The following is a 23,186-nucleotide window of genomic DNA, read 5'->3' on the forward strand; positions in this document are numbered from 1 at the left end:
TATACGCCCTGGAATTACAGCTTTATCTGTGGTATGTATTTTAATTATCGGGTATGGGATTATTTTTACGATTCGCATTAATTAAGTTTCTAAATACGTACGGAGTTCACTCGGCCATATTTGATAATCTAGAACAGGCCTAGAATGTGGTTTATGTAAATCGATCGATTTTGTGAAAAATAATAGCAATCAGTTCGTTCATTATAAATAAATTGATTTTATAAAATAATTCAGTTTCTACAAATTTATTATTTTGGGCTTTCACTTTTTTTTTTTTTCTTTTTGCAGATACATTTAGGAATAATTGTTTTCCTGCCTTTACCAAACGAATTTTTCCTTCAGCAGTTCAACCTACTGGTACAGTGTCACAGTGGATTCGCTTTCTAAGTTTTGAAGGACTGTTGTGGAGAGGTGAGGTAACTGAAAATGTTTGAAAATGAATAAGTGTTGAACATTCTGTAAAGTTGAATATAATTTTGTTTATTTAGTACTGTAATTAATTCGATTTTTTTTTGTTTCTATGTATTATATATAAATGACGAAGAAAACTGAGATCCATTTCGATGCTACTAAGAAAACAACTTCTAGCTGTGAATGTAAACTATAAGTACATTTTAATATGAGAGTAAATGTGGGAAAAGGAGTTTTCATTAAAAGTGGTAATTGATTACTTTTTCTTGTTCGTTTTTGTAGATTGTCCATGAAAAGGAATTCAGTTAATTTTCGATGCTAATGGAGCAACTGATGCTTTTGATGTAAGGGAGAGAACTGGAAATTAATTTGGAAACCACCCAAGCAACAGATTGTCTGCAGTGGTACTCTCCTAGATTTGGCTTGCGCATTCCACATTCGACCGCTACTTCACTTAAGGTGATAAAGCATGACGTGCTATTCTATTAATCTGTTACGGTATATTAACAGTTTTCTATTGTTCACAGTATAAGTTGGCGTTGTGCATCTGTGGTATTCATTTTAACATTTATCTATTGTGCGGAGCATCTATAGTATTTCATTTAACAGTTATCTATTATTCGCATCATGAATTGACGTTATGCATCTATGATTATTTCACATATGTCAAATACGATCTGTCATGTAAAATGGATGCTTGTCATCCTTTTATAATTCGACTGTTTTACTTACTTTTTGGTCTGTTTTTAGGTGTTCTTAATCCCTTCCTTAATTAATAGTGTAATTAATAAAGTTTTTTGTCCATTTCTGCAGATTATCTAAGAAAAGAGAGACTTAAAGTCAGCTTGGTCATACTGAAACAAGCATTGTCTAGATGGGCTTCATCTTTCCTGGACTATATTCTTGTTTTGCTACTTTGTCCTCACCTTGAACCATTATGCAGTCAATTTTCAACCGACGAGTGAGAGCAACTGGAGGTTTCTTTGAGTTCTTTTGAAACANTCACTTACCTTTGATATTTCTGCTTCCAGTGAATAAAAGGATACTGCTCCATACTGGGATGAAACGCAGACTGCTATGATGTCCAAAGTTTGTGTAATATTCCTGTTAAACAAACAAAACGATATTAAAATATACAATTAATCTCAAATCACTTAATCTCAAACGTAGCAAATAATGTGGTAACAGAACGTTAAAAAGTAATGTATAAATGGGTTTCTTTGTGTTGTTCTAAGTATGCTGTAGTTAACAGGTTGTAATGATGTTTTTAATCAATTTATTAACATTAATACAAGCTTTCGTCAAGTCACAAGTTGACTGCTTCAGGTAATTTTGCAATAATTCTAAAGATATTTACACCGTCACTTATGCTGCGTAAGGTTTACATATTTTTTTGCATTAAAAAGTAATATTGAATTCAACACAAGCATCTATTACAAATCAGCAGAAGGCCAAAGTAATGATCTATATAATTGTTATTGTCTTCTTAATAGTTACCATTTCATCGAGTATTTTAATTTTAAATTAAGAATGGTCAAAAAGGTTGTATAATTATAAGTAAAACGTGAATGTTTACTGAATTTACTGCTAATTAGCACACATTCGAATTGCAAATACAAATTTCTTGGTTAATAAGCATGAACAGTCATACATAAATAAAACACTTAAAACCAGAAATTTCACATACCATATATAATCATAATGTACTTATTCTACATTTATCTTGTTTTAAAAAGTTTGGAGCCTGCTAGCCAAATAAATGAAACTGCTTTATGTGGGATGTTAGATACATAATGAATTTTTCCTAATTTTGCCTGAATGTTTACTTATTCTAGATATTCTCCCTTTAATTAATTAGATAATTATTCAAGGACTATGCTGGAAAGCACAACAAAAACAGATCTAATACACTGTTAAATTAAAAAATTAAAAACATCAATCTAATAATTTAACTGCAACAGTTATTTCATCAAATTCAAACAGTCCTACCTTTTGATCCAATTTGTTTGGGTCCATACTGGTCACAGCTCTATTTTTCACCAGACAATTGTTCCTTCCTCCAGACTTCACTCCGGGACTTATCTTCATAATAAACATTGACAGGAAGAGGGCCCCAAGATAGCACTAACAGGTACTATATTCTGAAAAAAAAAAAAATTTTAACTCACGTTAGAAATATCGTAAGGTCGTATATACTTGATAACAATTTTTCTTCTTTTAAACAAAACTATTAATTAAACTGTATTAATTTTAAGGTTTCATAAAATTGTAGGTTAAGTGAACATTGTATATCTATAGAATCATAGAAATGTTAACCTTAGATATCAATAATGTTGATCGTCTTGCCAATAGGCCATTCATTGGGCGTAAATAGTTGTACACAGTGTAAATAAAGAGTATAAATCAAAGAAAGTATTACTAATAAGTCAGAACCGTCAAAATAGTTAAGGCGCAACAAACACAACAATATCTGGTGTCAGTCACACAACTCGCGAACTCAAGAAAGCTGAAGCCATAGATAATGATAAAACAATTACGTAAATTGACGTTTAATCTGTGAACAAATTTTGACAAATAGTTGTTAGATGGTGCAACTGTAGCTAAATATACGAGGGTATATCACAATGTTTTTAAGATTTATACAGGATGTATACTAAAAGTTTCTTTACTATGTTATTAAATTCAAAATTCAACCCCTAAATTTTACTGCATACAAAATATACATATAAAAATTAAGAAAGGAAAGGAAAAAGATAAATTTTTTATTCAAATATTTGTAATGATCAACATAAAATGATTATTTACAAAAAATGTTATCTTCATGAGTCGGCTTCTAAGATGAGAAATCTAAAATATGAAAATAGTATGTTATGTTGTGTTGTGTTGCGCTACGTGACCCAATTGAGAATGACGAAAAAACTGACGATTTAAATTGAATATTTAAGTGTTTAAAGTCGTTCGAGAAAGCGATAATTATCGCTGAAATGAACGAAATTACATTTTATGTTAAATTTTTATTAGATACTTGCGATAACTAGCACTTTTCCGAAATAGCACGCACATAAATAACATTCGCTCAATAATTTTCAAAGAAACTTTTAGCCAAATCATTTTACTCCCTCATTTTACGTTAAAAAGAAAGAAACAACAAATTCCTTTTCAAAAAGAAATTGAAAGTGCTAAATAACCAACAGTATTAACAATTGACTGAAAAGGACAATTGATTGTTTACACTTAAACAGTAGCTTTTACAATAATCAGAAACAATTGTTCAAAATTATTTGTTTGCTTTGTCAACAATTATAAAACAAAAAAAAGCAGCAAAGAAAAAAGAACCGATCCAGTAGCTTCCAGTATGTATATATCAATGGAGTAAAATGACTTTGCACAAACAAAAATTGTTATTAAAACCACCTGTTTCCATTTAGGATTGATGAAGAGCAAGCGAAACGTTGGTAACCATAATTAATTGCAAATATTATACAACAGAGAGAATGAAACTTTTACTTAGTAGTCATGATTTTTGTAAGTACAGAGATAAAAGAGAGAAATAAGTACATTTTAATAATTTAACGATTACTGATTTGTTCAATGGAAACAAGTAGTATTTTCCCATTTATAATTAGCCCAGAAGAATAAAAATCAAAGAATCACCTAAAAATAATCAGCCACTTTCTTCGTTAGCTAAACTACATTATACTTCCCGTTTTGTATCATCGGTTATACACATTAAATATTTCTTTTTCAGCCTTATATCACGTAATTCCCCATTAAAAATTAATTAATTACTACGAATTCGCTAAAACGAAAAGTACAAAAATAAATGCGCCCCCTTGCGCGAATTTCTCTAAAAATATAACATTATCATCAAAGAGTGATAAATTATGTGTTTAATTGCAAACGAAAATCGACAAGAATTAGACGAGAAGAGCGAGGAGCACGAACGGGCACACGTACACATACCGGAAATTAATTAATAATAAAAAAAAAATAAATTGAAAACATACTTTTCCTGAGAATAAATTAAATACATTTTATATAAATACAACGCAAATTAATTTAGAAAATTTTGCCGTTGAGCCCTTCGTCCACCTTTCCTTCCCACTTGAAAATTCCGAACAAAAATGGCCGACTACCCCTGGATACACCCTTACATACACGTTCACGTACATATTCGAATTGTTTTTTACCAGAACGAAGAAGAAGAAACAGTTAAATTGTTACTATTTAGGACTTTTTACGACAAATCAGCAGTATACAATACGATAAAAAACACATGAATAGTGTATTTTGTATTTTTATTTTATTAATAAAATTATTACCGCCCTCGAAGTTTCGTGTTCCTCGCGCACATCAATCAGTTTATTAAAACTGACGATTACTTTAATAAGTATTCATTATTAATCCCCTGCTTTGTTTTTATTATTTTTTGTTGGTTTGTTTGTAGTAGTTATAGCGGTAGTAGTAGTGATAATAGTAGTAGTAATAGTTGTATTTAGTTTTGTTGAAACCTATAATCTAATTCCTAAGTTAAAATGGGGCGCGCCGCGTTTGCCGTCGATTCGCGTAGTTTTTGTCTTCGTCAGCGTCGTCGTTTTACTCAGCCCCTCGTCGTCTATTCACTTCTTCTTGTTTTTGTTGGTGGCGCCTCGCGGGGGCGTCACCGGTCGTCCCGCGTTTAAACCCCCGTACTGGAACTTCTTCTTGTCTGCAGGCTTCAATATTTGAAAGCTACACATCAACGTTTCATCTACTGACATCATCGCACCCGCATTATCAAACTCACCTACATTAATAAAAAAAAATTATTTCTTATGTCACAATTATACGTAAAAAATAACTTATTTTTTTTTTGTCGACTTACCGCAATAGTTGGGGGCACTAAACAATGTGACCAGCTGTCTCTTGGCGAAGAACTCGTAGCCGTCCTCGACGACTTGGTGAGCACGACATATCAGGTCGAAGTCGTGCTTGTTGAGAAACTTACCCACAACTTCAGCCCCAAACGTGAAACTGACGCCACGATCGTTCTCACCCCAGCCCATCGTGTCTTTGTCCGGGTCAGACCATAAAAGATCGCAAAGCAGGCCCTGATCAGGCACGTCTGTCGGGCGCATGATTCGCCTTATCTGTTCCATCGACTGTAAATCAGGACTTAGACCTTTAACAAGAAAAGAAATCCATATTAGCAACATTCGTAACTTTTATTATAACTTAACTTTTAAATAACATTAGAAATATATTTAATAATAGATAACCAAATAATAAACTTATTAAATTCATAATGCAGAAAAATGCCATTCAGTAATGTAAAAACAACTGTTTCAATAATATAAAACAGGCAACAAAAGGTAACATCTGACATAAACAATTAACATTATACAGTTTATAAACATTAGTAGATCACCATTCAAAAAGCAGTGTGTCATCATTATACAATTACAAATTTAAAAATAATAACTTACCTCCATGACAGCAAAAAATTTTTTCATCCACAATTGCGGCCACTGGTAAACAATTAAAGCAGTCTGTGAATGTTTTCCACAATTTAATGTTGTATCTGTAACAGAAAACACGTTTTAAAATGTAGTATTTCAATAAAAGCCAAATTTTAACTGATGCAACAAATAAGTACATCAATTACTATTATTTTAATATTTAATAATTAAGTCTTAAATAATTTTCCGGATTGTGGATAATGATGAAATAATAGTCCACATAATAATTCGTAACAGAAGTCTCAAGGCCAACAAAATTGAAAATAATTGAAAATGATAACACAATGAACCCATGTTAATAAGCAGATAGCAACATAAACAATAATAAAGATTAAAGATATTTTAAACATAAACTTAAATTAAGACATAATAATGAAATTAACCTTCTTTTACATTCATCATAAAAGCCATAGATCCTATTAATAGATGCACATTCATGGTTTCCACGAAGGAGGAAAAAGTTCTCAGGATATTTAATTTTGTATGCCAAAAGGAGGCAGATGGTTTCCAAAGACTGTTTGCCACGGTCAACATAATCACCCAAGAACAGATAATTGGACTCTGGTGGAAAGCCTCCATACTCAAAAAGTCTTAACAAATCATAGTACTGACCGTGAATATCACCTGAAATAAATGAGAGTCCCCTTAGTATTACCTTACATACACATTCATAGTTAAAACAATAATCACAGTACATACCACAAATCTTTAATGGAGCCTCAAGTTCTAGAAGAATTGGTTGGGAAAGAAATATTTCTCTCGATTTCAAACATAAACCCCGAATTTCACTTTCGCTGAGCTGTACATTTTTGCCAGGTCTTGCTCCACGGACTAAAATAAGAAAGTGACATTTCTTCTATCATAAAGCCCCTTTATAACTTAAAATTTCACAAAATACCAATTTGTTGTTAGCAACTCACTCTAAACTACAAATATAATATTTAACTGCAAATTATACGTCGTTTTAAAGATGTACGTGTTTATTTTTTTTATCTCAAAGATAATCAGTGAAGTTCTTAAATGACCTAATGCACTGCACAAATTTGTTACAAAGCAAAATATTTAAATTAATAAGCAAAAGTCAAGTGGTGTTAGAAGAAATAAATATAAATAAAAATAAAATTTGACAATATTTTTGTTATTTTCTTAGGCGTAGTCGACGCCATGATACATTGACCTTCAATTTCGTTTCAACTTACCTTCCAATAAACGGGAAATAATACTGTCGATATTAAGCTTGTCTGCTTCTGCCATTACAATAAATTGCTGTTTAACAACGTGAGATACTTTTTAAGACTTAAAACTAATTGATGGCTCGGATTTAAAAAGATTTATGCCGAAGCCTGAAGACGTAAACAATATTTTTATGACGGAGACCGCGGAGGTCTTGTTTTTCTCATTAATGTTACCAACTTGACAAAACATTCATAACTGTATTCACTTTTTTTGGTTAAAGTACCTTTAAAATACTTAAATGTTTAAATTTAACAACAAATTATACGCAAAATCCAAAACATATGAAAATATTTGTTAACAAGCAATAGTTTTTGTAAAATTGATTAACAATTTTGTACTCTTAGGAACATTTTAGGTAATAATATTNTTAATAAAGAGCAATTAAAATTAATTATAATATCAAGCATTCTCACCTTAACTGTAAATTGTAATGTTCCAAAGTTTGCAGGTGTGAAAAGCAAATCAAATCTCCAGTTGCTCTCACTCCTCCGTTGAGAATTAACTGCATAATGTTGGAAAGTGAAGACGAAAACAGTAAATCAACAGTGAAGTCCAGGAAAACGCCACACATGTAGACATTGGTTGTTTCAGAATGACCAAACTGATCTTTAATTCTCTTTCACTTGTTGGAAAATCTGCAGAAATGGGCAAAAAGAACGTATTAATTAAGGATTAATTACACTCCTATATAAGTAAGAGAAGAAAAACAATAAAAACCCGCACCAACAACTAAAATATCTGAATTATAAAATGACATTTTGACAAATGTGAAGTAATGAAAGATACACCATAGATATTCGTTAAAAAAAGAAAGTACCAAAGTGCACGATAACGTCACTTAATGCTGCGAACAATACAGAATCGTTAGAATACCAATAGATGCACGATAACATTAATTTATGGTGTGAACGATAGATAAATGTTAACTGGTACCATAGATGCACGAAAGCGCCAGCTTGTTCTGTAAACAATAGATCAATAGATAACGGTTAAAAGAGATGCGATAGATGTAGAACGTTAACTTATTCTGTGGACGATACCATAAATACAGGATAACATTAATTTATGCTGTAGAGCAATTAAAACTAATTATGTCATACACTCTCACCTTAATTAACTGCAGGATCAAATTCAAACGAAAACAGCAAATCAACAATAAAGTCCAGGAAAACGCCACCCATGTAGACATCAGTTATTTCAGCATGACCAAAATGATGTTTAATTCTTCTTCACTTGTTGGAAAATCTGCAGAAATGGGCAAAAAATGTATTAATTAAGAATTAATTACATTCCTACACAAATAAGATAAGAACACAATAAAGACATGCACCACCTTAATATTTGTATTTAATAAAAGGAAGTATTTTCAGCATTTCTGCAATTTTTTTAAATTTAGATTCTTTGAATTTTTGTAACAGAGCAATCAAAATGTAATNACATTCATAACTGTATTCACTTTTTTTGGTTAAAGTACCTTTAAAATACTTAAATGTTTAAATTTAACAACAAATTATACGCAAAATCCAAAACATATGAAAATATTTGTTAACAAACAATAGTTTTTGTAAAATTGATTAACAATTTTGTACTCTTAGGAACATTTTAGGTAATAATATTGGCTGACCATGAACATTGACTTTTGAAGATAGTAATGGCGGCTATTAGTATTTTTTGGTTATGATGTTATGAAAGACGTCAAATAAACAATCATGGATGAATAAAATAATATTAATTAATTTAACAAATAATATCACCCGGCGAAATGGTGAATTAAAAGCTATTCTCTGTAAGAAATGTAGTTAATTTAATTTAAAAATGGAGTTAAGTGGTGAATTAGAAAATATAAAATTAGAAGAACAAATTTTTAAAGACATTAAGTTTTATGTTACTGGAGAAATTTCCGACAAAGTACGTATTTTAAGAAACTGTTTTTAATATTTAATCGGTTTAAAGTTATTCTGTAAACTACTGTTCGCATTAAATCTTTTTAATGAGAGATTCCTTCATAACTGATAAGTTTGTAAAATTTGCAATAAACATCAAATTAATAAACATCACATCCAACAGTGCACCCTGATATACTTAAAAACAATTTAACTATAGTGTACACCATTATTTTGGTTCTAAATACAATAACAAAGTACCTTAGGTATGATAGTTAGATGCAAGTAATGTTAAAACCATAACTAGTTGAAATTTATTTTTTGCAAATAGTTTTACTTATAAATCAGTCTATTTTTGATTAATTTTAATTTGTTTCTGTATAACTGTAGGTAATTGCGCTGTTGAAAAATGGGGGTGCTGAACGAATGAATTACTTTACTGATTATGTTACACATCTTGTATGTGGTAATAATCCTGAAGAAAATGATCTTTCTGATGCTAATGATTTGTATGAAATTCCTGCCATCACGCCTAAGTGGATATTTATGTCAGCCAGATTAAAAAAGTTAGTAAACCAAAAACCATATCTGTACAATCCCAACAAATTGTTCTCTAACTGCGTATTTTGTTTTTCAAAAATAAATGAAGATAGAAACTCATTGTGGGCTGTAATATCTTACAATGGTGAAGTTCCTATTATTATGCGGGCTTGTACAACAAATCAACTAAAGCCCCAAAAATGTTAAAGGATTTTTCTTACCTTCTAGTTCCAGAACTCCAAACGTGTCCAAAAAGTAATTAATTACATGTTGCAAACTCATTCTTTAGTAATCCATATCATGCTGTGATCATTATCCTTATTCCCAGGAGAGGAAGTCACTTTCATGATTCTTCATTGAAGCTAAACGGAGACAAAAGAATAACCGTTTTAGTAACCTTTTCTCAACACAATAAATATTTGTTTTATTTACACCTAATATAGTTAATATTGCAATGCAATAGAACTATCACAAGCAACAGGTATACTGCCAAGAATTAGTGGATTAAATAAAGTAAAATTATTAAGAGCCAAAATCTTTAAAATCTTACATAAAGTATTCCGAGGTTCTCTACTAGTATGGAAGGAGTGAAGGAATTATTATTTCATTGTAACATAGACCATGCCCCTTAGTATTGTAAAGCCTATTGAAAAACAACAAATATTTTAATTAGGTAATGGCAACGATGTTCTTATTCTATTTAATTAAATGGTATTTTCAAATAACTTAAACCATATTACCTCACGACAAGGTCCTTTAAGACATCAGAAGGAAATACACTATCTCGGTAGATTGAACTGCTAAAGGAAAATTCGTTTTTAGGGGCAGGAAATAATTTATTCTCACGTGTATCTGTGAAAAGGAAAGAACAAATGAAAGCCAAAAATAATAATTCATAAATTTAATCCATAGATAATTTAATCGATGAAGAGAATTTTCGATGTGACAATTTTTCGTTAAATGTCCGAATAATGCCGAGTAATTCCGACCTGCGTCTGCGCCACACCTGTTTTGTTTGTAATCATATGTGATTAAAGCAAGGAATAAAATTAATGAGTAATAGGCACAAATATTCGTTTTCAAGAAATTAAATTATTTTTGTGTATTGTTTTCAGTGTAATGAGGGTACCTTAAAAATGAATTTGGCAATGATAATGAGTTGTGATAAATATTAGGTTGTGTAGTTGTGAGGAACTTTAGTAGGAGTGTTTGTGTTAAAACTGACTTATTATTTCAAAGAGCACTGTTATGTATAAAAAATCACCAAGCATGGGTACACCTTCTGTATATTCTCATGTCACAACTAGAAGTAGTGCAAATTTAAGAAGCAGCCGTAGTATCAAGTCTTTGAAGACACCATGGTACAAAAAACCTCTAATACAGAATTCGTTCTTTCTGGATGTTCAAAGAGCTTCTCTTTTAATTGCAATTTATTCCTTGGTAAAAATAGTTAACAAGAAGAAACGATTGAAATACTGAATTCAATTTTTTCAGCTACTATCTATTTTTACAATCATTACTTCTGTATTTGACCTATACTGCTACATAATGGCAGCCCCTGGTTCAACTCACTATGGCTACTATGTGATTTCATATCAGTTTGTTTATGTTGGAAGTAGACATGGTAAGCTTATTATATTCTGAAACATTTAAAAATAGATAAATAACTATCATGTATTGAATATCAACTTTTAAATTTTAGTGAGAAATGCATTAGTTATGTTTGCTGCATTTTCTGTTTTGGGTGCCATAGCAGTGTTTGTTACAAGTATAATTTTAATAATAGCCTTGAGAAAGGTAAAAGAAGTGTTATTTAGCAATTTACCACTGCTAATGTATTTTTTATAAATAGGAATACGAAAAGAAAATGGTACCATGGATAGTAGCATTTGGAATATTTACAGTTTTTAGACTCCTAGCATTTTTGTTCTTCTCCATTGTCAATGATATGATATTTGCCTACAACGTGTTGATGTGCCTGTTGTGGATTGCCTTTACAGTAATTAATATCTACGGATTTGTTTTGGTTTATTCCCTCTACATTGAGCTTTCTGATTTGACAAAACTTGAAGATTTAGCACATTTGAGGGTAAGTGAATTAAAACAAAAAAACATTCCAGTAATTTCATTTACCAAAATTAATTATTTTGTGACATGCAGACTTGTGAAAGATAGCAAACTGGTAAGATAAGTATTGCAATTTTTCTGTAGTAAAAGACAATACAACAATAAAAACAATACTATTCCATTAAAAGTTACCATTAAAATGCAGAATTGATATACATTTATGTCATCACCATGCTTGATGTTTTAGCATTAATTATAATTTATGAATTCATATAGTGAAGCTCTTGGTTAAAAATTTCCGCTTGTTTTCTTATAGTGATAGTGAAAATGGTTGATATGTGATTGAATTAATTTTGTTTAGATGGGCACCATGCAATCCCTGAATGCTTCGACGACCCACTCCCTAGCCGGATCGAGACCAACAACGCCCCACAGCACGGTATCGACAATGCCTATGAATTAGACATGATATCTGAGCCCAGTATTCCTGGACCATCCCGATCGACATCATTTTTTAGTACTTCCGGTGGCAGCACCGGAACTAACACCAGATACAGCACAGTTTCCACTATACCCATATAAAAATGATTAAACGCTTGCATGTGTAAACGACAAAACTTTNGATCTTTCTGATGCTAATGATTTGTATGAAATTCCTGCCATCACGCCTAAGTGGATATTTATGTCAGCCAGATTAAAAAAGTTAGTAAACCAAAAACCATATCTGTACAATCCCAACAAATTGTTCTCTAACTGCGTATTTTGTTTTTCAAAAATAAATGAAGATAGAAACTCATTGTGGGCTGTAATATCTTACAATGGTGGAAAGGTGCAATTAAATTTGGATAGAAAGTGTACCCACTTAATAACAGTAGCTACTGATACTGCCAAGTACTTAAAAGCTATGGAATTGGGCCCTGACATAATTAAAGTAGCAACACCCGACTGGATAATCGAATCAGTTAAGAACAATGGTTTTGCACAGATAGAACTTTATCATCCAAAACTGATAAATTGGCCTAAAGTCACGAAATATGAGAGCACGACAGCAATAACGGGTTTCGAACCGCCCCCAACAGAAACCGAAGAAAATCTTATAGAAACAAACTTGGCTGACTCCACAACACAGGCGTTATTGGACAAACTCAAGCAGAGAATGCCCTGGAATCAACCTCAGACGTCCCAGTCCGCCAATGATGTCGTACCTCCAAACGTGGTCGCCCCCACAAACACAAAAATCCCTCAAACTCCTCCAGCATCTACTGTCACGCCTTCATCTCCAACTTCAAACAATACGTCACAACTCAATACCCAACAACAACAACAACAACAACGTTTCTTCAGTTCTACATCTCAGCAATTGGTACAAAACTCTCAACATATAAGTCAATTTTCCAATGCAAGTCAAATTCAACAAAGTCTATTAACATCTAATAATCAAATGCCAAAGAGCATAGTACATCATACTCCTCAAGGAACTATAATGAATCAGCCGAGGCCCCAATTGGACGTACATCAATTCAAACAATCCAATCAACAAGTGCTACAAAACGTTAGTCAAGCGCAGGCCAGTCAACTTATCCAAAATCGTTTGATAACTCAACAGCAACTACAACAAAGACAACATCTACTTGGACAAATTGGACAAATAAATAAATTAAATCAACTGACCCAACTAAATCAGCAAAATCAATTTAACCAGCAGCTGTTGCAACAACAGAGAGCCCAAGGAAGACCTATTGGGCAACCTAACGTTCAAATTTCCCAATCCCCTCAGCAGCCACAGTCAAGTCAGATTGTTACAATCAATCAGCAACAAATAAATCAAAATCAACAAAATTTAATTCAAAGGATGCACCTGGGACAGCTATCTAAGAATTCCGTTAGTATGCAACAGTTGAACCAACAAATTCAGCAACACTTTGCCAACAGGCAACAAAATCTAAATATTACCCAGCTAAGCCAAAATAACCAGATGCAGCATCTCAACATCGCCCAACAAGTACCTACACCTACCCAGCAAATAAATCAACAACCCCAACAACAACAGTTACATCAAAATCAAGGTCCGCCATTTACCAGCGTACCCCAATCGCCACAATCTATAAGTCAGGTAGTTCTTAGTCCACAGAATCAGCAAAATATAAATATTCAACAAAACAAATTAATACAAAGTCATTTCAATCAAAACCTGCAAGGTCAAATTAACCAACAACAGATATTAACTTCCCAACAACAGCAAATCGTCAACTTGAACCAATTGCGCCAAAAACAATTCAACCAAACTCAACAGTTTAATGATGCAAGTTCCAGAACTTTAACAGGATTTGCTCAACAGCAATCCAACCAACAACAGCAACAACAACAACAACAACCTCAGCAGCAGAATCAGCCAGTACAAAGCCCTCAGCAAAATCAGTTGATTCAAAACCAACAAATTCAAAATTCGTCTCAAAATCAGCTTATTCAGATTCAACAACAAAATCAACAACAGCAAAGCCAATTGATTCAAAATCAGCAGCAACAGAATCAAATTTTACAAAATCAACAAAGTCAACAGCAAACGACGCAGTTGATCACAACTCAACAACAAAATACGTTGATTCAAAATCAACAGAATCAACAACCACCTAACCAGTTAATACAAAACCAGCAACCAAATCAAATAATTCAAAGCCCACAATCCTCTCAGTTGATACAAACGCAGCAAGTACAGTTCGTACAAGCTCAACAGTTCAGTCAAAATCAACAACAGTTAATAGCGCATAGCCCTCAATCCACTCAAAATTTAATACCACAAAGTCCTCAGCAACCAAATCAGTACTCTCAATCACAACAGCCTCAATTTATTCAGCAAAATCAACAAGTGCAGATTCAACAGCAACAAAAGTTTGTGCAGAATCAGAATCAAATGCAAGGTGTTCAGCAGTCGAACCAATTTATTCAAAATCAACAACAGACAAACCAGCAGCCTCAACAACCTCAGCCTCAAATAATTAATCAACAAATAAACGTAAATCAACAACAGCTGCTTATAAATCAACAGCAAAATCAAACGTTTCAGCAACAACAAACCACGACGTCTGGGAACCAGTTCAATCAGCAATTGCTTCAGCAGTTGCCCCACTCTAGCATTGCAAATCAGCCACAAAGCCAGCTGGTTAACACCCAAAATATCGTTTCTCAAAATCCAATTACCCAGCAGCAAATTGTTCAACAGAACCAGCTCAATCAGCAAAATATTCCTCCTCAATTAGCCCAGCAGCAAAACATGCAAAATCAGCAGCCAAATTTGGTATCTCAACAGAACATTCCCAATCAAATGGTTCAACAAAACATTCCTGCTCAACAACAACCCACTATTCAAATAAATCAACCCAATCTACCAGGCCAGCAAAGACCATTAGGTCAAAACTTGTGGCAACAGGTGGGCATTAGGCACGCCGCGAGCGTCATACACCAACAAGGTGCTCCTAGAGTTCAGTGGCCTGCCAATCACCCCCAGGGTGGAGTCATACCTCAAAGACAATATATCCAGCTTGATGCGCAAACCCACCAACAGCTTCAGCAGATGGCCCCCGAACAACGAGCTCTTTTCATCGCTAAACTTCAGCGGCAAAGGCAGCTGGCACTTCAGCAGAAACAGCAACAACTTCAACTCCAGCAACACCAACAACAGCAGCAACAGAGGCACGTCGTGATCAGAGGTGAGTTACTGTAGTTGGTTGTTTTGTTGCGAGTTGTTTTCAAATGGAGGTTTTGTAACGATAAGGTGGTCCAGTTCCCCCAGGTCTCACTCCTCAACAACAAATGCAGTGGCTACAACAGCAGGCCAAGCAGCAAGGAGTTGTTTTGCAGCAAGCCAGTATCCAGCAGCAGCCGCCCCCAGTCGCCACCCCTAACATACCTCAAGGAGCTAACGTTCAGTCGCCTAACATTCAACAACCGCAACAGGCCCCAGGTTTGAGTCCTATTCAACAGCAAGGTGCCCCTCAGTTTACTGACCATGCTCAGCAGCTTCAGATACAGAGACAGCAGCACTTCAGATTACAACAACTACAGGTAAATTATTAGAAATTGCGTATTCATTGTAAGTCCTTTATTTAAATGCATAAGGTACAACAACAACAACGTGAGCAGCAGACTCCTAAACCTGCTCCACCCATTCCACAAGAGCCCCCAGTAGTGCCCCAGGCCAACATTGCGCGTCCCCTTGCTCATCCCCAGGCCACCGAGACTGTTCCTGTGTCTGTTGTTGATGCTAACGTTGCTCAGCAACAACTTGTAGTAAATGCGAAAACCAAAACAGCCCTCGCCAACATGTTAAGCATTCGATTACAAAGTGGGAGCACCAATGTGGGCCCCGTGCCAGAGACCATTGCCGAACCTTCCGCTGCAGGGACGTTAAGGTGGACTTCAGTCCTATAATTCCAAACTTAACTCTCAACAGAGTGGTGTTTATTTTTTAGGTTGATGACAGCTCAACATAATGCTGCCTTGAGTTCTCCAGGGCGTCCACAAGATCTTTTGGGACTGCAACAAAGACGTCCCGTTGGAGCGCCAACTACAGAATTGGCAAGACCACCCGCTGCTCCCTCAGTGCCCCCACCGACAGTAGGAGAGCCTCCCAAGTTGCAATATTCACCTAGGAGTAATATACCTTTGCAACATCGACCTGGACCTTTTTATGGACACAACCCCAACTTGAAACGTAGGATTCCCCATCACAAATACATATTTTAACAAGGAATAGTAAAATTTATTTTTTAGTCCCTCCAGATTTGTTTCTTTTGGGGTGCATCTTTGTGGTGGTTGAAGTTGAAAGATTTCTTGAAGAATCCATGCCAAATTGGAAGCAGAAGATTGAAAAATATGGAGGTGCAATACAAAAAAATAATATTTCTGTTCTGTAACAATTTTAAACAAGTATTTTTGTTTTGCAGGAGAAGTGGAAAACCAGTATTGTAGCAGGGTGACACACGTCCTTTGTGAAACACAGAGACATGGGGTCGTCATGCAGGCATTGCGCGACTTCAAGAGGTGTGTTACCCTCTATTGGCTTTCAGACATCCTGAAACGTAAGCAGGTTCTTCCCCCGTGGACGGCTCTTCACCTTCCCACCATGTATTTAGATACTGCGCCTGCTTCAAAACATTTAATTTCTTTAAGTGGCTTTGTAGAGCCAGATCGAAGCAAAATTAAGCATATGATCAAATATATTGGGGCCACGGTAATTTTGATAGCGAAACCCGTTTTTCTATTTGTTAAATATAACGTTTTACAGTTCACTAGTTATTTTTCGAAGCACAATACCCTTCTGATAGCAGCCAAAGCGGAGGGCGAAAAATTTGCACGTGCAAAAAAATGGGGCACTCCTGTGGTCAATATTCAATGGTTAACTGACGTAATGTTGGGCCATTTCAGTGCCCTGAACCACATAGAACATATCAAGTATCAGCAGTTCCCTACGCCGCCTGTTTTCACCTTTGACCCCGCTTTAGTGCCCACATTAATGCGTACGATGTTTCTGTTTCTTTTTGTGAACGAAATAATTCTGATATNTTCCATAGAGTCTGGCTTCCGTCTCCTCATATAAAGGTCATGATTGCCAATGCACAAGTCTAATATCTGAATAAAATTTAATTTAATTAGTGTTCTTCAGTGCCCTGAACCACATAGAACATATCAAGTATCAGCAGTTCCCTACGCCGCCTGTTTTCACCTTTGACCCCGCTTTAGTGCCCACATTAATGCGTACGATGTTTCTGTTTCTTTTTGTGAACGAAATAATTCTGATATATGTTGTTCTAGAGGCCTGGAAAATGCCAATAAACATTTCCCAAGAGTCATACGAGAGGGTAAAGAGGTGTGTCTCCCCTGTTGCCATGCCGAAGAAGACGAAAAAAATTAAAACAGAAACGTCGAATGACGAAAACGAAAACCCTGAGAGTTTCGGTAACCCGAATGCCACCCATAAAATTCTCTTCTCTGGATGTCAAAACAGCGACGAACTACGTAAAGTCGTAATGTAAGTCCCATGGAGTTGTTGCTATCACGATTAAAATACCTGACACATGCACGTTGCTCTTTTTTTCTAGCAACCTGAACGGTGCCATAGCAAAGACCACTACCGAGTGCACTCACTTGGTAATGTCCACGTTGCAACGTACCAATAAGCTTCTTCATTGTTTGTGTTTGGGCAATGTGCATATAGTTCCTGATTCTTGGTTGTGGGATTCCCGGAACGTGGGGAAATTTCTCGACGAAATCAATTACACTTTCGACACCAAAGAGTTCAATAGCATGTATAAGTGCGACTTTGGACAAACCTTGCAAACCAAAAACCGCAACAAACTCCTTGAGGGTAAATTCTTCTTCATCACCCCCAGCGTCTATCCGAGTAAGAAGTTCCTCGCCGAACTGGTGCAGAGTTGCGGAGGAGTCGTGGAGAAAATACGAAGGACAGCTTCTCAAATCGAAGCTACCAATATCAGCTCGCCTTACAGTTATATAATACTAACCCATGAAAACGACCTGCACATCGTCTATGACGTGTTAAGAAACAAGAAGAACAAGGTGAAGATCGTTTGTAATGTGGAACTTCTCCTCAGCGCCATTTTAAAGCAGACATTCGAAATTGAGCCCTATACCGTCAAAGTTTTGTGACAGTCATATGAAGACGATTAAAAAGAATAATGTAAAGGTTTATAATTAATTAGTTAGTACATTAAGTAATGTTGTGGTAATTATCGAAATAAATAATCGTTAAATTTTGTTGTATACGTTTTGTTTCTTTTTTAAACTTCCCTCACAACAGAGTCTCTGTACCAAAAAAAGGTAAAAAGGAACCTTAACATGACCGACTGTTTATACGCCCTAACTGACGCGATAATCTTCAAATTTAACGCAAATACGTAATACTAATCTCATAAAATTAAGGGATCAAAATAAAAGTAAAATTATTTTAATACAATGGATTAAATAAACTATTGTGGTGGATTTGGGGTCTTAGTCAGCTAAGTAACGGTTTATTAATATACGTATAATATACATATACAATTTTCTTAATTTATTGGTCAAAATACGTACGCCACTGGTACAATAACCGATCTTATTACATACCGTCACAAAGAAAATTGAATCGATATGAATACGTTGGGTTTGTTTATTTATTTACAACATCGAATCGTACAAGTAAGACTCGTTTTATTTCTGTTTTTCTGTAGTTGGGATTTACAGGGCATAGGCATATTTAAATTAAGGTAGACCGAATTCCTATTAGCTCGCGTTTTTTTAATTAAAAATATAAATTAAAAATTCCTACTATTTAATAACGATTTTATTTAAACAACGCACGTGGATTTGTGGATTAAATACCCTATGTAAAATAACCTTAAATTATTTCAAAATTAGTCCCCTGTATGTATGCTGTATGTTTTGTTTCGTCCGCTTGGTTATCGTTTGAATAAATATCGAGGTAAGCCGCTTGATTGTCCTTGACATTACCCTTCATTATCAGTTTTGTTAAGACAGTCCTTTGAGTGACCATGTCAGCGTGGACGTTTAAAGGGGATGAAGCCTACGACCTCCTTCGGAATAAACGCATCCTCTTCTTCGGTGATTCGAACATGCGCGCCCTTTACAAGGACTTATTATGGCTTATGTACGACGGCACCCTTATACCTGATGGGAAACTCAAAGACAAGAACGAACCAACGTTTGCCGGAGACGTGAGACTATCCAACGGGAAAGTGCACCCAGGAACAAACTACGTGGAGGTCCGGGAATACAATCTCAACCCCTATATCAAGTTCCAGTTCATAACTCGCCTGTTTCTCGACGGATTTCGTTTGGAAATAGAGAACTGGAAACAACCCCCTGACGTGATAGTCTTGGGGAGTTGCATGTGGGATTTGTCACGATGGGGACCCTCAGGAGTGGACGATTATAAGGACAACGTCGTAAAGACCTTCTACTTCTTGAAAGGACAATTCCCGAGACATACCCAAATTATTTGGACCACAAGCTTTCCACCAACATCAAAGTGTCAGGGAGGATTTTTGAATAAAAACATCGAGTTTTTACGGGAGGCCCTTCCCTTCCAGGTTTTTGAAGGTAACGTCTACTCTTCCCTGATCGCCAAGGAATACAAAATAGAAGTGGTGGATTTTCATTATATCTTCAAGTATATGCTGGAAGGACATACTCCTGATGGTATTCATTGGAAACCTGCATACGTTCGGTACGCGACAAATCTTTTACTCACTCATTTGGCCATTTCTTGGAATAGTAACATCATTTACCGATTCAATCAAAAATATCATCAGAAAAGATCAAAGCCATATCGCAATAACGACAACTTTTTGCGCTTTTAAAAAATACTTAAGCGTTTTACATTAAATATATTTTTTTATACATTTNTACTTATTTGGAATTGGGGCTCCGAGAGCATTGGAGCTTTGTATATTTAATATATGCTGACTATTTATCAAATAGAAGGCACGTTTTTTATCACTATAAAATGTTATCTCGATATAACAGAAACTGGGTAAATAATCAAACGTACCAGTTTCATTAATATCCAGACTATTTCTCTAGTGCTAAAAAAATATAATTGTCTTATTAAAAAAAGAAGAATAAAGTACTTATTGATGTATAACATTTCTTTTATGTTTGAAGGGTAAAACTGACGAAGCGAATGTAAATAATAGAATTAATAAAATTATACTGTAAACGGCACCTACTCTAACTACGAAGACGCTTCTTCCAGAAGGAGTTGGTTGAGTTATTATTTACAGTTCTTCGAAAAATGCAACTCGAGATTTTGTCGAACCGGATTTACTTTTTTTGAGGGTCGAATATTTATTCTCCCCCAATTTCACTTGTTCGTCGTGCAACTGGTCCAATTCTGACTGCCTGTCCCCCACCTTAAGTACAGCTATCTCAGATCGTAATTCTCGAAGCTGATTTTGAAGATGTTTCGACTTTTCCAAATAATCAACTCTGACAACAAAAACAATAATAAATAATAGTTAGTATAAGTGTATTTCTCTTTGTTTCGTAATTTACATGATACGTATATGTAAATTTAGATTTCTAAGAGCCTTTTTTGATTGATATGTTTTGTATACTTGACATGTTTAGTTTTTAATCTATTAAAAAAACATTCTGCAGTACCGGAATTTATTTGTAAATAACATTACCCAGTGGCGTAGCATCAAAACAAATATAAAACGCTTTTATAGCGCAAATGTGAAACGTTTCTAACTAAAACATTAAAAATACGCTTTGCCATTACCTTTAATCGATTTCTTTATCATACATCACTGAAGACTTTTGACAAATGGATGAATGAGAGGGTTAATCTGATCTAACTGAGCAATCAAGATTCAACATGATATGTAGACTGTTAACTTTTATCAGTTCTTGAAATTTAAAAAACAACAGCTACTTTACATAATACTGGAAGTATATAAACTTCAAATACTAAAAAAAATAAGTAATAAGTATCAACAAGCGTCTTAGACACAGAGAACTTTCATCAATTGATACTGATTTTCCAAAAGGGTAAGTCATTTAATTAATAAAATATTATAATACTCTCCTTCTTACTGAGGAAGTCATTTTTGTGACGTATTTTGTATTTGTTTTTTTTTTAATTTTATTACTATAATGTAATTTTTCGCTTAAATATTTCTTTAAGCAACGCAATGATCAAGTTTATCGCGACCTGCTCCCTTCTGTTAATGCTGGTGTCGATGGTTATGTCAAGTCCTACTCTAAGTCGTAGTAAAAGGGCCTCGTGTACTATTTCTGGTACTTCAATAAGTAACGTGGCAAGCGTGAAATCGTCATGCACTAACATAGTGGTAAAAGACCTGACGGTACCGGCGGGGAAAACCCTAGATTTGACCAGCCTAAAATCGGGAACCACTGTGACATTCCAAGGAACCCTAACATTCGCCTATCATGCCTGGGACGGTCCCCTGGTCTCTATCGGTGGAAATAAAGTTAGCGTAAAACGAGCTAGTAATCACGTCATCAATGGTCAAGGTGCCAAATGGTGGGACGGCAAAGGTAGCAATGGAGGAGTCAAGAAACCACTCATGTTCCAATTATACAAACTGGACCATTCTACAGTGGAGAATCTCTACATTAAAAATTCCCCGAGACACACTTTTTCCATCACAAACTGTAATAATCTAACACTTTCTGGAACCACTATTGACAATTCCGATGGTGATTCGAATGGTGGGCATAACACCGACGCCTTTGATGTAGGTCAATCCAACTATGTCTACATTAAAAACAGCAAAGTCTACAATCAGGATGACTGTCTCGCCGTAAACTCCGGAACAAATTATTATTTCACCAACAACTACTGCTCGGGAGGGCACGGTATATCAATAGGATCGGTGGGAGGACGTAACAGCAATGAAGTCAAAAACGTCGAAGTTGCCGACTGTACCATCGTCAATTCTGATAATGGGGTAAGAATAAAGACAATTGCTGGAGCTACAGGAGTGGTTTCTGGCATAACATACAAAAATATAGAACTTAAAAACGTTAAGCAATACGGCATAACCATTAGGGGAGATTATCAGAATAGCGGAGCGACTGGGACTCCCACCACTGGGATCCCAATTCGACAAGTGACATTTTCTAACATTCATGGTACTGTCAAGTCATCAGCAGTCGATATTTACGTTAATATCGCAAATGGTGTAGCTTCAAGTTGGTCTTGGAAGGGCATAAAAATAACTGGTTCCTCTAAATCAAACGTATGTCGCGGAATACCTTCGACCGTATCTTGTTAACATATTTTAGTCTCTTTTAGTTTTTCCCTTATGATAAGAACAATAAGATGAATAAAAAATTGCATTCAATGGGTGTTTTACTATTTCAAATTTGAGTGGTGCCTTTGTCAATAGTGCGTAGCCTTTGCACCTTAAAGTCAATCAGTTTCTTTTTGTATACATACAGATAAGTAAACAAAGGATTTTGATTGCTCCACTTTTCTGTTATTTTGTATTCATTAGATAGAAATCAGATAATTTTATTTGTAATCGTTCCCTATCTTAAGTAATTTGTCAAGAGTTATCCTGAAGTGGATGACCAATAAATTTAATTTCAAGTACCTTTTGGCGCTTTAAGACAAATTGTTTTTATCTTTGACGTTCATAAATAAATATAAACCCGAACATTATTGAACCTAGTGAAAAACTTTCCAAAAGTCAACGAGTTCGTTTTAAGAGTGTTTGTACTTATTTTGATATTAAATACGTAATATTGCTGTTTGTAAATTATATAGTAAATTAGCCCTGGGCTAAATTAAAACCGTCTATTCAAAGTTATCATAATGGAACACAACTATCTACAACTACGCATTAAAAATAAATTCTATGAACAGACTCACCAAGCCATCTATGTACTTCCCCGAACGACCGAAGATTAGATTCGTGCATATTAGATAATAGAATAGATTATCTATGGAATACGGATAGGGATGGTTAGGTTATCTGCGATATTTTCAAGTTATAATAGGGGTGAA

At 34.7% G+C, this 23,186-nt stretch overlaps 5 protein-coding genes and 2 long non-coding RNA genes across 17 annotated transcripts; 5 read left to right on the forward strand and 2 right to left on the reverse strand.

Moving 5' to 3' along the window:
* The first annotated feature begins 270 nt into the window (after positions 1–270).
* LOC108735822 lies at positions 271–1,405 on the forward strand. 2 transcript variants are annotated; one of them, XR_001937631.2, is made up of 3 exons: positions 271–411; positions 545–870; positions 1,225–1,405. It is a non-coding gene; the product is annotated as an uncharacterized LOC108735822 (long non-coding RNA). The 2 variants fall into 2 exon arrangements; XR_001937632.2 differs by having other exon boundaries at positions 278–411; positions 694–870.
* A 15-nt stretch (positions 1,406–1,420) lies between these two features.
* LOC108735846 lies at positions 1,421–3,119 on the reverse strand. Its single transcript, XR_003231256.1, has 3 exons — positions 2,728–3,119; positions 2,401–2,552; positions 1,421–1,515 (listed from the first exon to the last, which is right to left on the reverse strand). It is a non-coding gene; the product is annotated as an uncharacterized LOC108735846 (long non-coding RNA).
* Positions 3,120–3,531: 412 nt separating this feature from the next.
* On the reverse strand, positions 3,532–23,186 carry LOC108735842 (serine/threonine-protein phosphatase alpha-2 isoform). Of its 2 annotated transcripts, none has more exons than XM_018468029.2 (6): positions 23,052–23,186; positions 6,609–6,740; positions 6,293–6,533; positions 5,877–5,971; positions 5,276–5,572; positions 3,532–5,197 (listed from the first exon to the last, which is right to left on the reverse strand). In XM_018468029.2, exons 1-6 carry the CDS (start codon positions 23,098–23,100, stop codon positions 5,031–5,033), a joined length of 981 nt encoding a protein of 326 aa, XP_018323531.1. In that variant the 5' UTR covers positions 23,101–23,186; the 3' UTR covers positions 3,532–5,030. The 2 variants fall into 2 exon arrangements, with proteins under 2 accessions (XP_018323531.1, XP_018323530.1); XM_018468028.2 differs by lacking the exon at positions 23,052–23,186 and adding an exon at positions 7,109–7,308.
* LOC108735839 (PAX-interacting protein 1-like) lies at positions 8,787–18,417 on the forward strand. 6 transcript variants are annotated; one of them, XM_018468023.2, is made up of 12 exons: positions 8,788–9,053; positions 9,419–9,713; positions 12,457–15,342; positions 15,408–15,697; positions 15,752–16,044; positions 16,105–16,346; positions 16,406–16,513; positions 16,579–16,865; positions 16,920–17,096; positions 17,335–17,389; positions 17,447–17,663; positions 17,734–18,417. In XM_018468023.2, the coding sequence occupies exons 1-12, from the start codon at positions 8,961–8,963 to the stop codon at positions 18,299–18,301; spliced, it is 5,511 nt and encodes a 1,836-aa protein (XP_018323525.1). In that variant the 5' UTR covers positions 8,788–8,960; the 3' UTR covers positions 18,302–18,417. The 6 variants fall into 6 exon arrangements, with proteins under 6 accessions (XP_025831023.1, XP_025831025.1, XP_025831024.1 ...); XM_018468021.2 differs by having other exon boundaries at positions 16,920–17,072; positions 17,311–17,389; XM_025975238.1 differs by lacking the exon at positions 17,335–17,389 and having other exon boundaries at positions 8,787–9,053; positions 16,920–17,183; positions 17,422–17,663.
* Positions 10,556–12,231, forward strand: LOC108735844. The gene is made up of 5 exons (XM_018468035.2): positions 10,556–11,008; positions 11,063–11,192; positions 11,271–11,365; positions 11,421–11,657; positions 11,997–12,231. The coding sequence occupies exons 1-5, from the start codon at positions 10,817–10,819 to the stop codon at positions 12,096–12,098; spliced, it is 756 nt and encodes a 251-aa protein (XP_018323537.1). The 5' UTR covers positions 10,556–10,816; the 3' UTR covers positions 12,099–12,231.
* On the forward strand, positions 18,496–20,049 carry LOC108735843 (PC-esterase domain-containing protein 1A-like). 4 transcript variants are annotated; one of them, XM_018468032.2, is made up of 2 exons: positions 18,496–18,829; positions 19,169–20,049. In XM_018468032.2, the coding sequence occupies exon 2, from the start codon at positions 19,183–19,185 to the stop codon at positions 20,008–20,010; it is 828 nt and encodes a 275-aa protein (XP_018323534.1). In that variant the 5' UTR covers positions 18,496–18,829; positions 19,169–19,182; the 3' UTR covers positions 20,011–20,049. The 4 variants fall into 4 exon arrangements, with proteins under 4 accessions (XP_018323534.1, XP_018323532.1, XP_018323533.1 ...); XM_018468030.2 differs by lacking the exon at positions 18,496–18,829 and adding an exon at positions 18,836–19,112 and having other exon boundaries at positions 19,165–20,049; XM_018468031.2 differs by lacking the exon at positions 18,496–18,829 and adding an exon at positions 18,836–19,112.
* LOC108735841 (polygalacturonase-like) lies at positions 21,091–22,521 on the forward strand. Its single transcript, XM_018468027.1, has 2 exons — positions 21,091–21,202; positions 21,339–22,521. Exon 2 carries the CDS (start codon positions 21,346–21,348, stop codon positions 22,450–22,452), a length of 1,107 nt encoding a protein of 368 aa, XP_018323529.1. The 5' UTR covers positions 21,091–21,202; positions 21,339–21,345; the 3' UTR covers positions 22,453–22,521.

This window comes from Agrilus planipennis, unplaced genomic scaffold, assembly GCF_000699045.2.
Source record: "Agrilus planipennis isolate EAB-ADULT unplaced genomic scaffold, Apla_2.0 scaffold69, whole genome shotgun sequence".
Lineage (NCBI taxonomy): Eukaryota > Metazoa > Arthropoda > Insecta > Coleoptera > Buprestidae > Agrilus > Agrilus planipennis.

Excerpts from the sequence above, each read along its gene's own strand:
- LOC108735842 (XM_018468028.2), bottom strand. The coding sequence starts at position 7,163 with ATGGCAGAAGCAGACAAGCTTAATATCGACAGTATTATTTCCCGTTTA. Across the intron at positions 6,741-7,108 it reads TATTTCCCGTTTATTGGAAG|TCCGTGGAGCAAGACCTGGC; the intron begins GTAAGTTGAAAC and ends TTCTTATTTTAG. Across the intron at positions 5,573-5,876 it reads AATTTTTTGCTGTCATGGAG|GTCTAAGTCCTGATTTACAG; the intron begins GTAAGTTATTAT and ends TTCTTGTTAAAG.
- LOC108735839 (XM_025975238.1), top strand. The coding sequence starts at position 8,961 with ATGGAGTTAAGTGGTGAATTAGAAAATATAAAATTAGAAGAACAAATT. Across the intron at positions 15,698-15,751 it reads TCAGATTACAACAACTACAG|GTACAACAACAACAACGTGA; the intron begins GTAAATTATTAG and ends TAAATGCATAAG. Across the intron at positions 16,347-16,405 it reads ACACAACCCCAACTTGAAAC|TCCCTCCAGATTTGTTTCTT; the intron begins GTAGGATTCCCC and ends TTTATTTTTTAG.
- LOC108735844 (XM_018468035.2), top strand. The coding sequence starts at position 10,817 with ATGTATAAAAAATCACCAAGCATGGGTACACCTTCTGTATATTCTCAT. Across the intron at positions 11,366-11,420 it reads TAATAATAGCCTTGAGAAAG|GAATACGAAAAGAAAATGGT; the intron begins GTAAAAGAAGTG and ends TTTTATAAATAG. Across the intron at positions 11,658-11,996 it reads AAGATTTAGCACATTTGAGG|ATGGGCACCATGCAATCCCT; the intron begins GTAAGTGAATTA and ends AATTTTGTTTAG.
- LOC108735843 (XM_018468032.2), top strand. The coding sequence starts at position 19,183 with ATGTCAGCGTGGACGTTTAAAGGGGATGAAGCCTACGACCTCCTTCGG.
- LOC108735841 (XM_018468027.1), top strand. The coding sequence starts at position 21,346 with ATGATCAAGTTTATCGCGACCTGCTCCCTTCTGTTAATGCTGGTGTCG.